Here is a 19,217-nt window from a genome sequence, read left to right on the forward strand (position 1 = left end):
GGCCGGCCGCCAGATAAGGGTGCGCAAAGCGATGCGCTTGCTAGGCATGATGGCATCTTGCATTTACCTGGTTCCACACACGCGCCTGTGACCCATGCAGGAATGTTAATGTTGAAGGATATTACCCCGCACTATCACCACCGGAAGTAATGGTTGGCGAAACAATGGTCTAAGGCAAGCGGTCAGTGGGACGACCTAGTGGTCGTTCTGCCAACACTGGTGTACAAAATCTTTGCTGGTGGACGAGAGAAAATCTACTGAAGGGGAAACCCTTCTACGATCCAGAGATACAGGAGATTATCACAACAGATGCTTTTCTTGCTGCGGGGGAGTGAGGGGGGGTGGCCCACTACCTTCACCACACAGCTCGGGTCTCACGCGACAGTTCAGAACAAAATCACTCTGCTATAACATCTGGCAGTATTCAAGACCCTTCATGTGTTCGAACCCCACTTAAGGAACCAATCTGTGCAGCTCCTGACACAGCACTATAAACAAACAAGGGGGCACACGTTCTCCAAATCTGTCCAAACTTGCACAGCAAATCTGGAAATGGGCACTCAAGCAGAAGATATTCCTATCGTCGCAGCACTTACCACGGGAACTCAACTCTCTCGCAGACTTTTAGCAGAGATCCCCTACCAGAGGAACACGAGTGGCAATTTCAGAGGTCGTAGAACACCTCTTCTCTCTATGGGGTTTTCCTACAATAGATTTGTTTGCTACAAGTGAAAACAAGCAGTGCCCAGAGTTCGCGTCCAGGTTTCCCCAGCCAGGATCCAAGGGAACACCCTATGGATGAACTGGTCAGGGAAATTTGCTTACGCTCCCACCATGTCACCCGCCCCTCCCCCGCCCAAACCCCTAATGTGGAAGGTGGTGAACAAGATCAACAAGGAACAGATGACGCTCATCCTAGTTGCTCCTATGTGGGCAAGACAGCCCTGGTATCCACATCTGCGCAAACTGGCGATGTGCGATCCCATCGAACTCCCGTACAACCTGCTCTCCCTGCACAGGGGCCTAACAGTGCACCCTCTACCTCACCCAATGAACTTGCCAGCATGGCTCCTGAAGTCCTAGTTTGGTCATCTTAACCTGCCTCAAAGATGTATGGACATCTTGAAGGAATCGAGAAAACCTAATGCTAGACACTGTTATTTTGACAAGTGGGGAAGATTCGTAATTTGGTGCCAGTCTAGACAAATTAACACCATTGAATGTACTCCTTCCCACATTCTGACATATATGCTCCACCTGCTGGATGCAGGGTTAGTGTTCAGGTCCTTGAAGGTCCACTTGGTGGCATTGTCAGCTTACACCACTTACCACAATAAGATCTCATGGTGGAAGGTCCCTGTGATCAAAGCATTTATGGAGGGAGTAAAGGGACTCCACCCTCCAATTTCAAACCCGCCGCCAGGATGGGATCTCAATGTTGTACTCGCTAAGCTCATGGGCCCCCCTTTCAAACCGATGCACAAGTCCAGTCTCAAACACCTGACTTACAAAACTGCCTTCTTAGTGGCTTTTACTTCCATAAGAAGAGTTAGTGAAATACAAGCATTGTCGGTGCAGGTTGGTTTCTTTGTACACAAAGACGAGCTGGTTTTACGTACTCGCCCTAGGTTCTCCCCTAAACTCCTCTCCAAATTTCATGTAAACCAGTCAACCAAGTTATCGGCTTTTTTCCAGGAACCCAACAGCTCAGCTGAGGTTAAACTCCCCACACTGGATGTGAGGGCAGTCCTCTACTATGTAGATAAGACCAGACCGCTTAGAAAGACAGATCAACTGTTTGTCTCCATAGCGCCAGGCAGAGAAAGTGACAGCATTTCAAAAAATGCCATCTCTAGGTGGATAGTCGGATGTATTCAACTGTGCGATTCCCTATGAAATAAAACCCTGCCTTTTACGCCCAGGGCTCACTCCACAAGAGGCATAGGAGCCACCCTGGTTTTCATTACAAATGTCCCTTTAGACAGTATTTGCAAAGCGGCTACATGGAGCTCAATACATACTTTCACTCCGCGCTACTGCATTGACACTCATTCCAAGACAGATACACAAGTGGGACAAGCGGTTCTAAAACATTTGTTCGCTCATAAACCTTCTCACATCCTTCTTCCAACACTGCTTGCTAATCTATGTACAGCATGTGATTCACATGCGACCCACCCTTCCTCCCCTTTGAGAGAAGTCGCATGGATGCTTATGAGCTTGTCTGATAGGTATCTGCTTGGATACAACTGTACATGCGCTACACATCATGCTACCTCTTGTCAGAAAAATAATCAGAGGGACCGGGACGCGCGATGGTTCATGGGTACAGTGGACGTCACACTAGGGATAGTATTACTGGCACGCTCTGTCAACATCCCTTTTCAAGTTTCTAATCTTCTTGATTGACTGCCTTGTGGGTTTCCTGCCGCCAACATCTACACCTGCTCGGCCACTGTTCAACTGTCGACCGCGTGGCCTCTGTCTTCTGGCCAGGGCCTAACAGTAAGGAGAGGAGGGCACCGGGTTTATTCTTCACTAAGAATATATTTCCTTTACCCCCTCTTTCTCTTCTTGGTCTGGCTGCCTCTACCCTCTCTGGAGAGGACACCCTTTACATTTTGCCTGTCGTAACAAGTTTCCTTGGAAGGACACCCTTTACTGTTGCAATCGGTGTCTTCCTCGAGACTAGGGCTCATGCAAGTCCTGTAAGCTCTTACAACCAAAAATATTGAAAGACAGGCGGACTAAACGGTGGGTGGCCTACGCAATGCAGGCCGAAAGCCATTACCCCGTTGGCGCCTTTGCTTCGGACAAGGAATCCGTCGGCAGCCATGGCTCAGAATTGGAAGCAATTGACCTGTCAGCAGAGCCTTCAGGCTCCCACATGCCCGGCCCCGAGAGACGGGTCACCGGCTCTGTTAGGGGGATTTCACACCCCGGCAACAGGTGCACCCATGCACCACAAAAACACACAACCCCTAAGGCCTCTTCAGAGTCGTGGAAGAAGCGCTGAATACCTACAGGGCCACCGAAGATTTCGATGGCGCCTTCCGAACCTCGCGCTTCGGCACCCTCCACAGAACTGCTTTTGTGGCATGCAACTGGGCATTCCTCTGCTACGGGCATTCACCCTAAAAAAACATACCACAGTCCAAACATACTACTCCAATTCTTGTCTAACAGACATCTGTCTAGATCTACCTTCTTTTCCCCCAGAGAGAGATTCGTCACTTGTTGACGACCAGATGTTCAGTGCCATTTTAAAAAGGGCAACCAATCATTTCCGGATTGCTACACACAAGGCAGCTCCAGATTCAGACTTTGTTGAGGATATCCTGAAGGAGAAGACTTCGACTGGTCAAGCCATCCCCTTACTGAGCTTTATAATTGGGCGTCTTGCCCCTTCCTTACTGTTGCAGTCGTTCACACGGGCGGTGTTAAGCAAGAATTGATGTGGTAACCCTGTGGAAGACTGCACAACCCTTGACCTCTTGGTATTGAGTAACCCACCTATTGGTATAGGTCTGTACTACACAAGTTGGTAGTGTGATTGAGCAGCCAGACTTACCTTAAGAGGGGTAAGTGTGAGCTGTAGAGCTGTAGCATTGAAAGCCACACACAAGTATCCAAATAACACCTACACTCAAGGTTTTCTAGTAAAATAATTTAACAGTCAGTTTTAAATGAGCATTTTTTAAAAAGGGCAATGCAACAATAAAAATACACTGCAAAATACTTTCACAGAATTGATATCAAGCAAGTAAATACTCTTTAGAGATGCTAAATACACACCTCTTACACACTGAGGTGACTTTACTAACTAGGACAGTAATGGCATTTATATATCACTTGTACACTGTGGTAGATTCCAAGGTTGGTAGAAAGGAAAGGGTTAAGGAAGGAAAAGGGTTAAACAGGTTGAGCACATTTAAATCTTGCAATGAAGTCTAGCTGATCTTTCCCAGCAATATTGCTTTAAAACCAATGCATCACCTATGAGGGACAGTAAAGGCTCCTAAGTAACCCCCTAGCACTCCACATAACTATACTTTACTATTCTTGGGAACGATAGTTCACCCAAGTAAAGGTATTTATACCTTGTGAGAAAAGTATATGCCAAAAAGACTGAGGTCAAAAAGACCAAGTACCCAAAGTACAACCCTGTTTGTTCGCATAGGTATTTGGTGCTCTGGCTTTTTTCTCTTTTCACACACATCCGTGTGAGATCTAAAGGATTTATCGGACACTGCACTGAAGGTGCTGTCACCATACAAAAAGTAGATGCCTATGGAGTTTGTCCGACTCCAAAAACAAAGGAAACCCATCCGAAACAGGTAAAAAAACATGAGTGAGAAAAAGGGCCGACTCCATGGTTAAAATTAAAAAGCGAGAAAGTCCAGCAAAAGAGCTGGGGGTCTCTAAGGTGGGAGGAATTCAGCACTAAAATGAAACCTCTCCCCAGCAGGCGGTGAACCCAGGTTGAAAAATGATTCCGCCCATCACCTTCCGACCCAAGGGATCATGCTACACCAGACTCCCTGGTGGTTACTACCACACAGAAAAGGGCACGGGGGTTCCTCTGTGGAATCCCCGCCGGACAAGGATTGTATAAAGCTTTATGCTCTAGGTAAACTGGCCACCCCCTCTGTGGCCTGCTCTACTAGGATCGCAAACAATACCACGCTCCTGGCAAGTTACAGCAATGTCCAATGGGGCATAGTCCTGGGTGGCCTTCAAGAAGTCCCAGAGCCCACCCAATCGCGCCTGCTGGTGGTCGTGGCTGAGGGCACATAGGTTACCCATAACATATTGAACGCTGGACGCACCCTAGCCCAAGGGACCTTCCTTAAGACACCTGATTAAAGAACTGCTGCTTTAAACCCGAAACTCGGCCACTCTTATCAACAAACCAGTTGAGGACTCAAACCTTTTTGGAAAGGCTGTTGATGACGCCCTGGAGACTACGGAGAAAGAACACGAAACATTGAAGTCGCTCAGCAAGATCACGGCTAAGCCCTACCACCAGCATGAAGGCTCTAACTCACGCCGGTCCTTTCTTGGACAATCTTTTTCCCGCTTTCCCCATGAACAATACGACTCAGGGAGTACCCCCTGATCCTCCGGACAGGGCTCTTGCAGTAACAGCCCCACTGCCATGTTTTCCATAAACGAGCAGGAAGGCACACACTGTCTTTCCAGGCTGTTGGGTAAAGATAGCCTCCTGGCAATAGGACCCAACCTTTGGCATAAGTCTGAACTACACAGGTTCGTAGTGTGGCTGAGCAGCCAGACTTATTTCAAGAGGGGTCATGTGAGCTGTAGGGTGGTTAGACAAAGATTCACAGTGACAAGTATCCAAATAAACACACTCGGTTTCTTCATAAAACATTTTATTTATTTACTGGTCATTTGAATAAGCCTTCTTTAGAAGGGAGCAATATAATAACGACACACACAACTTCAAAATACACACTTTGTTTCTAAATCAGCAAACACCCATTGGGGATGACACACACTTCCTACACCCTCAGGTGACTTCAATAGCTAGGACATTGGTATATTACTGCTGGCATTTAGAATAGTATGGAGACGAGTGTCAAAGAAAAGGTTATTAGAACAAATAAGAGTTTATTCTTAAGCAGGCAAATACTTTTGGACCCCCCCGATGCAGAGTAAGTTAACCCCTTCCTGGAAGGGTAGGTGCAACACAATGTCAGAGGAGAGAAGAGTCATTCAGTGAAATGGGCTAAGCCAAAGTCAATGGGCAAAAGTCTATGTGGCTGAAGCACTTCTTGCAGGTAAGTAAGAAAAGTCTTTGCACAATGTTTTAGAAGTCTTCGAAGAAAAAGAATCAATGTAGCGCCACAAGCTGTTAGACTTGTGAGTAGTAGAAGATTCTACAACAAGAGTTAAGTTCTCTTCGACTGTATAGGTCCTTTTAGTTGGAAGAAAAATGCAGCAGATGGTTTGTTCCTGTGCAGCTCTGCAGATCCTGGTGTTCCTGGGTCTCAGTCGTGGGGACAAGAGGGAGCACCTCTGGGGACTCCTGCACTGCAATGGAACTAGCAATCTTCAAACAAGTGGCAATTCGGTGTTTCAGCTCCTTGCATCTACCACAAACAGCACCACCTGGCTGTTGAGGTGGGCTTTCCTTGCATCTGGGGTCCAGCACTCTGAGGTGTCTTGGGCTTGGTCAGTCCCGTTTCCTGGGAGTCCAGAGAATCTTCCTGGAGCTGTTGGCCAGCTTAAAAGAAACGCGCATAAACTGGTTTTCCTCTCCCTGGCTCTTCGGTTCCAGCAGCAACTGCAGTGGAAGTGCAACTAGCTGCGAGCGGATGTCCAGGTGACTGACTTTGGAGTTGATTGGTCCCACCAACTCAAGGGGAGAAGTCCTGGCAGGGCTTCTCTAGTCGAAATGAAAGTGGTGTTTCAGGAGAGCAGCAGGGCTTCACCGGGCAAACCAACGTTCCAGGAGTTGCAGCAGGCGTCGTCTTCAAGTTCTTCTTTGGATGCCTTCGTCCAGTGGTCCACTCTGCCTTCCAAGCCAAAAAAGCCTCTACTTTTATGCAGGTTTCTCCCATTTATTTCAGCGTAGCTGCCAGTCAAACAGCAGGGTTCCTGTCCTTGACGGACAGCCAGCCGGCCAATCATCTTTGGGTGCATTCCTGTCTCCTAGGAGATTAAGCACTGGGAATTTCGGGCCCCTCACTCACTTTCTGCCCCCACCAGACACCTTGGAGCCAGAGGCGGGCTTCACTCATGAATCCTGACAAAGACAAAATGAACAAAGGGACCAAACCTGGCTTGGCGTGGAGAGTAAGTGTCGAGAAGGACCTTTCCACAGAGAAATGGCAAAAGACAAGGGCCATTTTGACAAAAATGGCACCCAAGAGTGCTTTACTGCAGCTGCGAACACAGCACGCGGTAAAGAGACACCACAGTAGTAAAAAGTAAACCGCTGCCACCAGTCAATTGTAGAAAGGGTAACATAAAAATGTTAGATGAGAAGTTAGACAAAGGGGATACTAAGTTACCCCTCAAGCACCCTATTGTAAGTTAGTATGTGCTGGATCTAGAAAGTTGCAAATGTAAGTAAAGTCCATTTCACTTTACTGCTCTTGGAAACAATAGTTTATCTAAGAGAAGGTATGTAAACCTTTGGGAAATCAGAAAGATTCCCTCTGCCACTGCACTGAAGGTGCTGTGTGTCACAATGTAAAAAGATGCCTATGGAGTTTGTCAGACTCCAAAAACTAAAAGAAACAGAGTTCCCACTGTCATGTGTTTAATGTTATTTGAAAAAGGTCTCCCTCTATCAGGGTAAAAATGAAGTCCTAATGCCCAACAAAAAAGCTGGGGGACTCTAAGGTAGAGGGGAATTAGCACATCTCTGAGAATTCTCCCTAACTGGAGGCGTGTGCATGTGTGCGTGTGTGTGGGTGTGTCCCCCCCCCCCCCCCGTCCGCCCTTAGGCAGGAACCCTTTGGTGTTCCCACCTAGGATCCAGTGTGTGGACAAGTAGGAAGTGGGCAAGAGGTTTTTCACTCCCCTGCTTTGATTGTATGCCTGGACCCTGCTCCCACTGGGGTGTGGGGAGGGTCTGGCTGTCATGATTGGACATCCACCCACCCAGTCTGTAAACTGCTAAGAGATTACAGGAGTGTGTGCTGAAACTGAATGTAAGGTGAGGTTCTTGAGGTGAAAGGCAAGTCGACCACAGGACTCTGAAGTAACCGAAGATGACCAGAGACGCCTGCAGACCCTTTGCAACACCATGAAGTGACCACTGATGTCCTGTCCCTGTTTTCTATCTCCAAAGAGGCCCCCTTCGCTTTGGCTGGTGGGACCAACCAGCCCTGCGACCAACTACAATTCTAGCCGTCTCCCGAGGTGCTGTGGCTTTCCAGAGCTGAAAACTGCAAATCCAGGAGACCTCTGACCCAATGGTAGTACATAGTCTTGCCAAGGCTGAATCTGTCCAAGTTTTCGAGCTCCAGAGGCACATTCCAACTCTTCCAAGTCCCCTCACCAGAGTGCAGGACTCCAGGAATTGAAGAGGATTGACTGGGCCAATCATGTTAATTGTTGGTGCTGCAGAAAAGGCACCAAAACCACAGAATGACCAGAGAGGCTTATGTAATCTGTGCCAGAGGTCCTCCCTCGAGTCTGCTGCTGAGACCCTGTCAGTTGTCCTGACTTTTGCCTCCAGACCAAGGAATCCAGAAGGTCCGGTCCTGCGTTGCCACATCGAGGAGCCACGAACATTTCTTCTAACCCAAGGTACTGCGGGTAGAAAAGGTATTGTTTACCTTAATCTAAGAAGTCTCTCCAGTGTTGGAGTGCTCCTAGAGGTGTCCAGGGGGTCCACTCATACCTCTGACCCAAGCTGCTGCTTGTCTCTTTTGCGAGTCCTTCAACAGGGTCTCAACCATTGCGTTATTCTTCTGGTATCCTTAACTAGAGACTGAAAGTATCCACAGGAACTTTTTTCTATTCTGCTGGTTCATAAGACTTTTAGCCCTCTCCGAACTTCCTTCCAGCTATGGTTGTGAATGGACTGTAAAAGCCCTAGTGTGCGAAGAAACTGTCTCTAAAACCGTAAGCTCTGCTACTGTTTGACTAACCAATCGTTTTCCTTCCAAAAAGACTCTTATGTGGTTTTGCTAACTAAATACAATTACTGTGACTTTGTGTGTGTGCGTTACCGATAGTACGGTAGGAACTGTCAGTGTCAAATGCTGTAACAATTGTAACCACAAGCAACTACAGACTAAGCAATGTTCTTTGAAAAGTATCTACAAGTAATCTTATGTGTTTTGGTTAAATTGTGAAGTATTTTAAAACCTCTTGTGTAAATATAATATTTTGTATAGGTTTATTGTTTAAGTGTTTGAGTTACATTACTAACTAGTTTCAGTGTACTTAACTACAGCTCACATCTTAAAATGAGCCTGACTGCTCTACCAAGGTTGCATGAGTGGTACAGACTGATGCTGAGAGTTTGGGGACCTGTATACCATTGGGATAGTTTTATGAAGTCTTAACCCAAGTGGACTTTGGGAAAACTCCCCTAACAGCTGTGTGTTCGAAGTATAATGATGGGGCAGGTTTTCATGGCACACGCACATAGCTAAGGAGATTGTCATGATGGTCCCATGCTTTAGTCACACAAGCAGGAATTGAGAAATATTTTTAGTTTGAACATTAATAATGCCTACATTCGAACAATCTCGATTGGCAACAAAGAGTTTCATGTCCCTTGTGGCGTGATAAGGCAAGTGTGGTCCAGGTCTGGTGATGGCCGACAATGCTTCCATTAAAAAATTTAATGAACAGCATTATGCCTTCTGGCAGTGAGCAACTATGACTTGGACAATTTGCAATGAAGAAATTTATGTACAATACTTTGTTCGACTCCCTTCCCCAAACTTAAACCGGGGGGAAAAAAAGCTACAAGTTGCAGGCATAGAAACTTGCTTGCCTCTTAAAAGCTCCACATGGCAGACTATTTCCTATTTGCCAAAAGTCAACTCTACGTTGACTAGTGGTGAGTGCACATTGCTAATTTTGTCCTGAACCTTGAATTTAGGGTATCGTATTGAGTGCATGAAGGATCTACACACAGTCTTAATCATTAGAGCCCCGAAGTTCTACGGGAGGATTTGTTTTTCCTTCAGAAAATCGGATCTCCAAAAAATTCAGTGGTTCACGTATGGCTTTGTGGTCAGGATGGACACTCTGCATATTCTTCCAAAAAAAACTGGTCCTTTATTTGAAACTGCTGAATTTGGTACTATGGGGAGGGTGCGGAGGCGGTGGGAGGGGTTGCAGCCTCTTCTATGTTGGCTATATTCGCCTTGTGGTACCCACTTTGCACTTGTTTTCCATGCCTAACGTCATCTTCTCACCCACAGGCCCTCAATGATGCCAAGCGTGAGCTGCGGTTCCTACTGGTTTACCTTCACGGTGATGAACATCAAGACACTGATGAATTCTGTCGGTAGGTTGGGCATAGTCTCCTTCCTGACTGTTGCCAGTTTTCTTTAGTTTTTGCGGTGCTTCCCCTTATTCATGGTATGTTCTTTCTCCCTGTAGTGCCACACTGACCTCCCCAGAGGTTGTACAGTTCATAAACACCAGGATGCTCTTTTGGGCCTGCTCAACAAGCAAACCTGAAGGATACAGAGGTGAGTAAAGGCGTTAAATTGCCTTTCCGCTTTCCACCTTGTTCTAAGCTGAAATACTGATTAACTACTGATTGTTAGGAAAGATGTTCTTTTTGCTGCTTTCTTCCCATTGACTTCTATGGGACTCACTTTCTTTTTTCCTTGGGACCCTGTGCTGACTTTATGGAGGAAAGTAAATGCTTCTGCTTTACTACTTTGCTAGTTTGCTTATTCATATGGAGAAGCTGACTTGTCCTTAAGCCTCTCAGTACTGTGGGACTTTGTGAATTCTTGTATTGTTGCAATTGGACACATCGCCTTACAGCAGTGGTATTCAAAGTTAGTATGAGCCTCCCTTGAGTAAAGATATTGTCAATCCCATCTTGAGTAAAAATAGCGTTACCGCACCCCCCAGATATATCTGCTCATATCGTCTATTAAAAGCAGTCGCTGTACTGCCTTTTTTGAAGAGCCTCGCGTCCCCTCCCCATGACCATCTTTCGGGGCCCCTTAGGGCAGCCAGCCCCACTTGAAGATCCACTGCCTTAGAGCGAAGTACAGCTAGGATCCATTGTATCTTTTTCTTTTTTTATTTGTATTAGCTGAATTAAATCAACCTTTCAAATACAAAGTTTATACATGACAAATAAAAAACCATACACTACATTTACATTTACATTACAATTACATTTCATTCCACGAAAACTACAAAAGAAAAAAAATAGACAGTCATCAATATATCATAAGGTCAACAAATGCGTTTAAACATTTTCTTTCTATTTGTGGTTTTAGTATCATTGATGAATAAAATTATTTTACTATTTAAAATCATGGTACATTTAAAAAGAAATGTATCCAACACATAATTAGTCATATTGTTTTTTTTTTTTTTTTGTACAGCAGGAGTAGGTTGTGGCCTCCAACTCTAAGCATGTTAAGAAGTTAACAGTTGCAATTTGTAAAGGGTAAATAACTGGCACCCAAGATTAATGACCAACACAAACTCTGGTCTGTGAGGCACAAGTATTTGCAGTGCCTTGTATAATGAATTTCACATAAGTGCCGTAAAGCACAACATTCTGTGATGTGTACTAATGTTTCACAAGTGTCTTTCATCAAGCAAAAACGGCAGACATTGTCATTTATAGCTAATTGTTTTCCGCTTGGCTTGAACATCCCTGGTATTCCACAAATTAAAGCGTAATCTTAGAATACCATTACGGAATTTAAGTGAGGGGCACCGGACCAAATAAGAGGGCAAAGTTTGTAATTTTTTATGTGGAAATCGTGCTCCCTCTATATCATGGTACGAAAGACACAGGGTTCTGGTGGTTATCCAGTCAAGCTCAAACAGTTTTAATTTTGCGTTATCAGGATTCTGTATTAATAGGTCTAGTGATATTTCTGCCGAATTCAGTATATGATGGACCTTGGTGAGCCATTGCTTGATAAATGTTTGATTAGTAGTAAATATATATTTTGTCAGTTTTCAACAAGACATTTAGGGTAGTCTAAATCAAACATTTTCTAAAAAAACGCACACAAGCGCCACTGATATATGGCGTGTATGGAAACCAAACCCAGTTCATACCTTATCCAGGCGCCGGGTATACAGTTTGGTAGGTGTAAAATACGCCGCCAATATTTTGCTTCCCATTTAGCAAACGGAAAAGGTGAGTTAGTGTTTAATGTTTCAAGGCCATACAAAAGTGCCGGAATTGTTTTCATGTTCCAAAAAAACAGTGCGGGCCTTATTGAAAATTGACCATATATAAACATTACAATTCTGGCTTGTGAAATTGATGTAAGCTTTTCCTCTAATCGTGCTGTATGGGCTTTTGCATGGTGCTGGCCCTCAAACAATATACCAAGATAGGTGTACTGTGGTACCATTTGTATGGGAGATCGATCAAAAGTCCAGACATATGATAACGGGCCTTGACGCTTGGGTGAATAGGCAACAATTTACGTTTTGCTTACGTTGATTTTCAACTCATTTTTTTTTTAGTATAGATAAGGAATGCGTCCAGCAAGCGCTGCAGACCTAGTTACGTTTTTGAGATGAGAACTAGGTAATCTGCATACATAAGTGTTTGAATGGGTTGATTATTGAGTTTTGGAGAATAAAGATTTTCCATAATAACTTACTAGAAAGTCTTAATTCTATTAAAGTCACGGAGGAGAGCATTATGCTTCTCTTTCTTTAATTCGAAATAAAGAAAAAACTCAGCAGCAAGTGCACCCAAGTGTGCCATAAGTAGTGTGCAAAAATAGGTGCACCAAATATATAATAAGCATGAAAATATAACCATAACATAACTAAAGTCTTTGAATGAACTGCATTTCCCAGGGAGCTTTGCTCCAGTTCATTTAGAGGCCACCAACATGTGACCTAGTCCACCAATAGTAGTTAGATCCCCTCCGTGAACAGTCCTAAACATGTCACTTCCTCTTTCGAGGCTGCAAATTGGCTGTCCATAGAAGATGACTGTAGCCAACTTGTAGAATGACTTGCGTCGGGCCGTGATCAGGGGGACTTGTCTGTAGGCGCTGTCAAAGAAATGGAAAAATTAGTTTCTTGTATATGACGACCCTAGATCCCTTATCAGGGAGGGAGAGAAATTCATGGGAGTTTTTCTGATGCAATACATATAAATCCCTAACATTTACATTAAGTCTTTAATCAACATCAAGTAATATGCTTTCATTTCTCGCCGGGTGGGATGATGCTCGCCTCCATGTCTTTAATAGAATTAAGATCTTCTAGTAAGTTATTATGGAAAATCTTTATTCTATGTCAAGACCGGAGCCTCCCATTATGCATGTTTAAAGCTTACTTACCACAATGGATGCCGGCTGATCTACCGGTTTCAGGTAGAATTGTTTGAATACTGATTCGCTTGCCCAGTCTGCCATCCTCATGATGTCTTCTAGGCAAACTCCTGCCTGAAAGGCTTTGGAGGCCATGGCTCCTCTAACGGAGTGGGCTCCGAAGTGCTGGGTGTCGATCCCTGCTTGAGCTAAAGTCCCAGGGTGCTGAGGTCGGTGCTGATACCGCTTTGTGCGGTTTACGCAGAGCGATCAGTAGCTGTCCGTTAGGGGAGGTCCTGAGAGAAGCTGTCTTTTCTTTGTAGACTTTCAAGCATTTAAACAAGCAAAGTTTAGGTTGATCTCTAAAGGCGGGATAAGAAATCACCCTGGAATTGCACTTCGTTCTTCTATGGATATGGAATACAATGCCATCTGGAGAAAAGGCTCTTCCTGCTAGGTCTAGAGCTCTGACGTCCAAGACTCTCCTGCAGGATACCAAGCAGAGTAAGGTAGTGAGTTTGCCGGATAGGGCCGTACGTGATAGTTCTTCGTTACGAGGCCATGACAAAAAGAGGTTCAGTACGTTATTAACGTCCCAAAGCTTGTCATAGCGAGCTGGAGGTGGGACGGTAAGTCTCACACCCTTGAGCAACCTGCAGACGAGTTGGTGTTCTCCTGCTGGTACTTCTTGTATCAGGTCGTGACCTGCAGAAATTGCTGAACGGTAGGCGTTCAGTCCTGTAGGCAAGTCCTCTTTCTGCTAAGGATGCTAGAAAATTCAAAATCTCTTCTACAGGTGCTGAAATTGGATGTAATCCTTTCTCTCGGCACCAGGAGCTCCAGATGCTCCAAGAGTTGGAATGTCTCTTAAGGGTAGTAGGGGCCCAGCTCTCCTCAATGAGATTGATTGCTTTGTGAGACATGCCTGGGACTGTCCATCTTGACCTGAAATCCTCCAGGCCGCTAGGGTCAGAGATCTGCTGAGGAGGAGAGGATGACGCTGACCTGATGGATCTAGTAGGAGATCTGGAAACTGGGGTAGTAGGATTGGAGAATCTGAAGAAAGTTCCAGAAGAACTGGATACCAGGTCTGAGATGTACAGACCGGTGCTATAAGGATCAGATCCGCATGCTCCTGACGGGCCTTCGTCAGGGTCCTCGCTATCATGGAGAAAGGAGGAAAGGCATACAGTATTCCTTGGGACCATGACTGCAGGAATGCGTCTGTCGCAGATGCTGCTGGGTCCGGCCTCCAGCTGTAGAATGTTGATAATTGGGAGTTGAGTCTGGAGGCGAAAAGATCTATGAACATTGGACCCCAGATATCCTGGAGGCAGAGAAAAACCTCTGTTGATCCTCCAGTCGCTGTAATCTGTTGAATGGCAGGAGTACCAGTCTGCGATTACATTTGAGAGACCGGGAAGGTATTCCGCTGTAACTGAAATATGATGATCCAGACAGAAATGCCAGAAATCCTTGGCTAATTCTGCTAGGGGTCTTGATTTGGTGCCGCCTAGATGGTTGATGTATTTTACCGCAGATATATTGTCCATCTTTAAGACACAGCAACTTACTCTGTCTCTGGCAAAAGAGCACAATGCAAAGGAACCTGCAAGAGGCTCCAGACAGTTGAAATGTAGATCCAGCTCCTGAGGGGACCAAGTACATCCTGTAGCTACGGCGCCGCATCTCGCTCCCCAACCGGAGCGACTGGCATCCGACTCTATGATAATATCTGGAGCGGAGCCGAAGATGTCTCTGCAGTTCCAGGCTTCCATGTGAGTGAGCCACCAGTTGAGCTCTGTCTTCGCTTGAGGAGACAGTGTCAGGAGTTGAGAATAAGAAAGGCTCCGCCTCAAGTGTTGGCCTTTTAATCTTTGCAGTTCTCGATAGTGAAGAGGGCCGGGAAATATTGCTTGAATGGAAGATGAAAGTAGCCCCATCACTCTTGCTAGTTCTCGAAGAGAGAACATGTTCTTCTGTACAAGCCTGCGTATTTCTCTTTTGGTAGAGTGAATTTTGGCTGATGGGAGTCGAAGTTGAGAATTCTGTGTGTCCACTATGAACCCCAGAAATTCCATATTTTTGGATGGAAGTAGAACTGACTTCTCCCAATTTATGAGAAAGCCGAGACTGTGTAGCAAGTCTATTGCTAGTTTGGTTTGTTTCCGAACTAGTTCCTGTGATTGGGCCATGAAAATGATGTCTAGGTAAATTATGAGACGGACACCTTGTTCTCTTAAATGAGCTACGACAGGCCTTAAGAGTTTGGTGAAAACCCAAGGCGCTGAAGAGAGCCCAAAGGGTAGGCTTGTACGTTCCCAATCTTGATTTTTCCAAGAAAATCTCAGGTAACATGTGTGTGCTTGATGAAACGGTACTGCGAGGTAAGCGTCTTTTTAAATCTAGGCGCATACGCCAGTCGTTTGGCCTCAGAAGATCTCTGCGCATGTGTATACCTTTCATTTTGAAATGGCGGTAAATGATGAATTCGGTGAGCGCTCTGAGGTTTGACTGGGCATACTTTTTGCTTCCTGCGTATTAGAAATATGGGACTGTAGAAGCCTCCCTGACTTGTGCAGGGGCGAATCGCTTGCTTCTGGTGAAGACTGAGTATTTCGCTGTCTAAGGCGGTCTGATCTGATTGAGACATTACTATGGGAGTGGGTCGACATGTCTGAATGGGCTGCGTGAAAAACTCTAGGTGCAGACCCCGAGCTGTGTCCCTTACCCAGGCGTCTCCCGATAAGGTATGCCAAGCATTTGCAAACATTAACCTCCCTTCTATAAGGGTTAGTGGCGCTGGCGCTGTTATTACACTGACCTGTAGGTTGTTGTTGGGCTGGGTATCTAGCCGCTCTCCTCCAGGGACCCCCTCTTCCACGACCTCTCGAGGGGAAGAATTTGTCGGAGCATTCTTGCCAGGAATTATGCTGGCCTCTGGATTGCTGAGGTCTCTTGTCGAAGAAGTAACGGCCGGAAGAGCGACCGCTTCCTCGTCCGGCCCTGGAGAAAACCTTGGTTGCAAAAAGACTTTTTATTGAAGCCTGTGCTTTGTCCAATGCCGTGAATGTCCCGACGAATTTTGTCATCTCCTTCATAAAAGGATCTCTCGAAAAACTGGCCTTGAGCAGTTGGGCCGGATTCTGTGTCTGCCAGTTCGATTAACTTGCCATCTATTTTGTATTGGTTGCCTTTCCGTCGTCTCGTTTCCCAAGAGGCAAATAGCCCTCTGGATCCAACCGGACAGTATCACTGGGTCGATAGGGTCCGAGGAAGTGATGGCTGCATTCGCAAGATCGGAGATTTTTGCTAGTGGATCTGCTACGTCCAGTACTTTATCCTGGCATGACTTCCAGGCGCGATCAAGACCCTTCCTAGGGTCTTTAACGTTTTTACCTAGAAAGGTAATCATTTTAGAATCAAGCTCTGGAGTCAGAGCTACTTTATCCGCAATGTCTGGTCGTGGACATTCGGCACGAAGTCTGGCCCTGACTACTTTGTCAAGCGGCTTGCACAGCCTAAGGTGGATGTAACTCGATGTCTTGGAAGATGGTTCCCAGTTGGTGGACCTGGGGTGTATAGGTCTTCTGGGGTAAACCTACCTTCTGTAGGAGGTTTGGCCCCGGTTGTGTGTTTAGGGATGGGGTCTGCCGCAATCCCTGACCCAGAGGGTTTTGAATCCTCTAGATGAAATTCCTCTTTTGAAGAGGAATGGGAAAGATCAGTGTCGTAGACGCTCCTAATATGATCATCTTCTTCCGTGCCCTGTCCATATCCCTCTGGGCTTGAGGGTCTTTTTCCCCTGATTTCCTCCTCCTGGGTAAGAGGGTTGGTGGGAAGGGGTTACCTTCCTGTTCATGAAGGCTTGTTTCAGCCTTGAGAAGGCGTCCATAACGGCATCTGTGGCATTAGGTGGCTGGCTCGGGGGGGGGGGGGGGGGTCGTAGAGCTTTTACTCTTGCGAGCCGGTGTACATCCCCCTTCGGTAAGGTGCTTCCTTTTCTGTGTTCTCTTCCTCACAGGAGGGGAGGTCCCTCTGAAATGCTCCTCCATAGAGTCTAGGTGATTTTGTATGGGATGAGCATATCCGTTACCGCTTTCTTAATACTGGCCCCCACTGAGGATTCCAGAACCTTCTGTAAACTATTAGCCATTGCCACTTCGTCTATGTAGCAGTGATCTCCCTCAGCCTCAGACTAAGCCTGATCAGATTGAGGTGAGTACTGCGCTGCCATGGTAAAATAAATGCACCTTACTCACTTTTTCTTTGTTTTTTCTGGGCTTCTGAACGCCTTCTCTCACTGCCCAGTAATCTTAGTTCAGTTCAGCTTTGTAAGTTCTTGATATGCTGAATAGGAGATTTCTTTCTGTTCCTTTTTTTTGGTGTTAAAATATATATTCATTCACTCGCGTGGGTTCTTCTATCCGTGGTGAAAAACCGCAAGAATAAACACTCGTTCCTGCCCGAGGACGGATTCTGGCACGCGAGCTGCAAGAAGCCGTTCTACTATAACGGTCATGCGCACTCGAGCGCCAGAATGCAGAGGAAAGGACCAGGGAGAGCAGGAGCGCTCCCCTGGTGGTCTGCAGGCGGTGCAGCGTGTTCCGGCTAGGTCGCGCTGACTCCCCAGTGCTTCAGGAGCGCAACGAAGATGCGGGTAAGCCGGCGCGAGTCCGCCGAGGGATCCGCTCGATGAGCGGATCAAATAACAGCTGATCAGCTGTGACTGCGTGAAGCAGAGCTTCACATTACGCGGTCTCCGAGGCCAGAGGACTGGCGTTGGAGCGCAACGATAATAAAAGTATCCATTTAGTAAATATTGAAAGTAAATTTGTATAAGCCTATAATCATGCAGTAAATATACATATTATGACATTTTGCAACGCTATCTGGAAACTATAAAATTGTGACATAAGCAGTTCTAAACATGAAGTACTTATCTCTTGCTGTGAGCAGCAAAGAAAGAGGAAGTGACATCATGTTTAGGACTGTTTATGGAGGGGATCTAACTACTATTGGTGGACTAGGTCACATGTTGGTGGCCTCTAAATGAACTGGAGCAAAGCTCCCTGGGAAATGCAGTTCCTTCAGAGACTTTAGTTATGTTATTGTTATATTTTCATGCTTACTATTATATATTTGCGCCTGTTTTTGCACACTACTTATGGCACACTTGGGTGCACAAATACCTTGCTGCTGGGTTTTTTCTTTATTTCGAATTAAAGAAAGAGAAGCATAACGGGAGCCTCCGGTCTTGACATAGAATCTGACATCACGTCTGTCTGAATTAAGGGCAAATAGATTTATGGTAGTTCCCATGCCAGCAACGAATCCTGTTTGAGGGTCTCGGAGCTGGGATTGTAGAGTCCAGGTATTACATTCGCAAAGAATCAGTTTGGCAAATACTTTCCCTGGCGCATCCAGTAAGGCGATCGGCTGGTAATTGGCGGGAACACTGCGATCGCCCTTCTTGAAAATGGGGACAATTATAGAAGTTTTCCAAGATAGGGGGATGGCACGAGATGTTAATATTTCCTCAAAGATGGAGTGGAGGATATTGGCCCATTCATCTGGGTGGGCTTTGAACATAAAGTTCGAAAGCCCATCTGGACCCATCGCCCTAGAGGAGCTTGCCTGCATGATAATGGCACGAATGCTTTCTGCAGAGATCTGTAATTGCCACGAGGAGGCAGATGTAGGTGTATACATCATTTTTGAGACGACCGGATCGGCATACAAAGAGGAAAAGTGGGAAATCCAAGCTGATTCCTGGACGCCATTGATTTGTGCGTCTCCCTGGAGATGACCTTTATGATCATTCAGTAACTGCCACATAGTGGCAGAGTTTTTGTTACACATGGCACTTTGCATTGTCTCACTATCCTGTTGGAATTGAGCCGTCTTTCTACTCTTTAAACAGTTTTTATAGCGGCATTTAGCTGTTTTTAGGTGCTGCCAGCGCAGAGGATCTTGTGATGCTGCTAGGTTTTTTTTGAAATTTTTGAAATCTGCTTTAATACGATGAGTCTCTGCATTAAAGGTGTGTGGGTGTCATACTTGATTACGCCGAGGAATGGTTATGGTCTTCATGAATGGTTTTAAAAGATCGGCGTATTGCTTAGTGTTGGCTTGCAATGCATTATAATCCACCCTATTTTTAAAGTTGGTTAATGTATCTGAATTCCACTGGAGACGATTTCTGGAGGAATTAACTTTCGCCTCTGCATGCAAGCT

At 45.8% G+C, this 19,217-nt stretch overlaps 1 protein-coding gene across 1 annotated transcript in view; it reads left to right on the top strand.

The window, feature by feature from the left end:
- Window positions 1-19,217, top strand: part of FAF2 (Fas associated factor family member 2) — a 362,642-nt gene that overhangs the window by 231,257 nt on the left and 112,168 nt on the right. Inside the window, exons 6-7 of the mRNA XM_069651461.1 lie at window positions 9,918-10,003; window positions 10,099-10,190. Of these exons, the coding sequence (XP_069507562.1) occupies window positions 9,918-10,003; window positions 10,099-10,190 (178 nt within the window). The remainder of the gene's footprint in view (window positions 1-9,917; window positions 10,004-10,098; window positions 10,191-19,217) is intronic.

Source organism: Ambystoma mexicanum, chromosome 3p (assembly GCF_040938575.1).
Source record: "Ambystoma mexicanum isolate Mex_15411 chromosome 3p, UKY_AmexF1_1, whole genome shotgun sequence".
NCBI lineage: Eukaryota > Metazoa > Chordata > Amphibia > Caudata > Ambystomatidae > Ambystoma > Ambystoma mexicanum.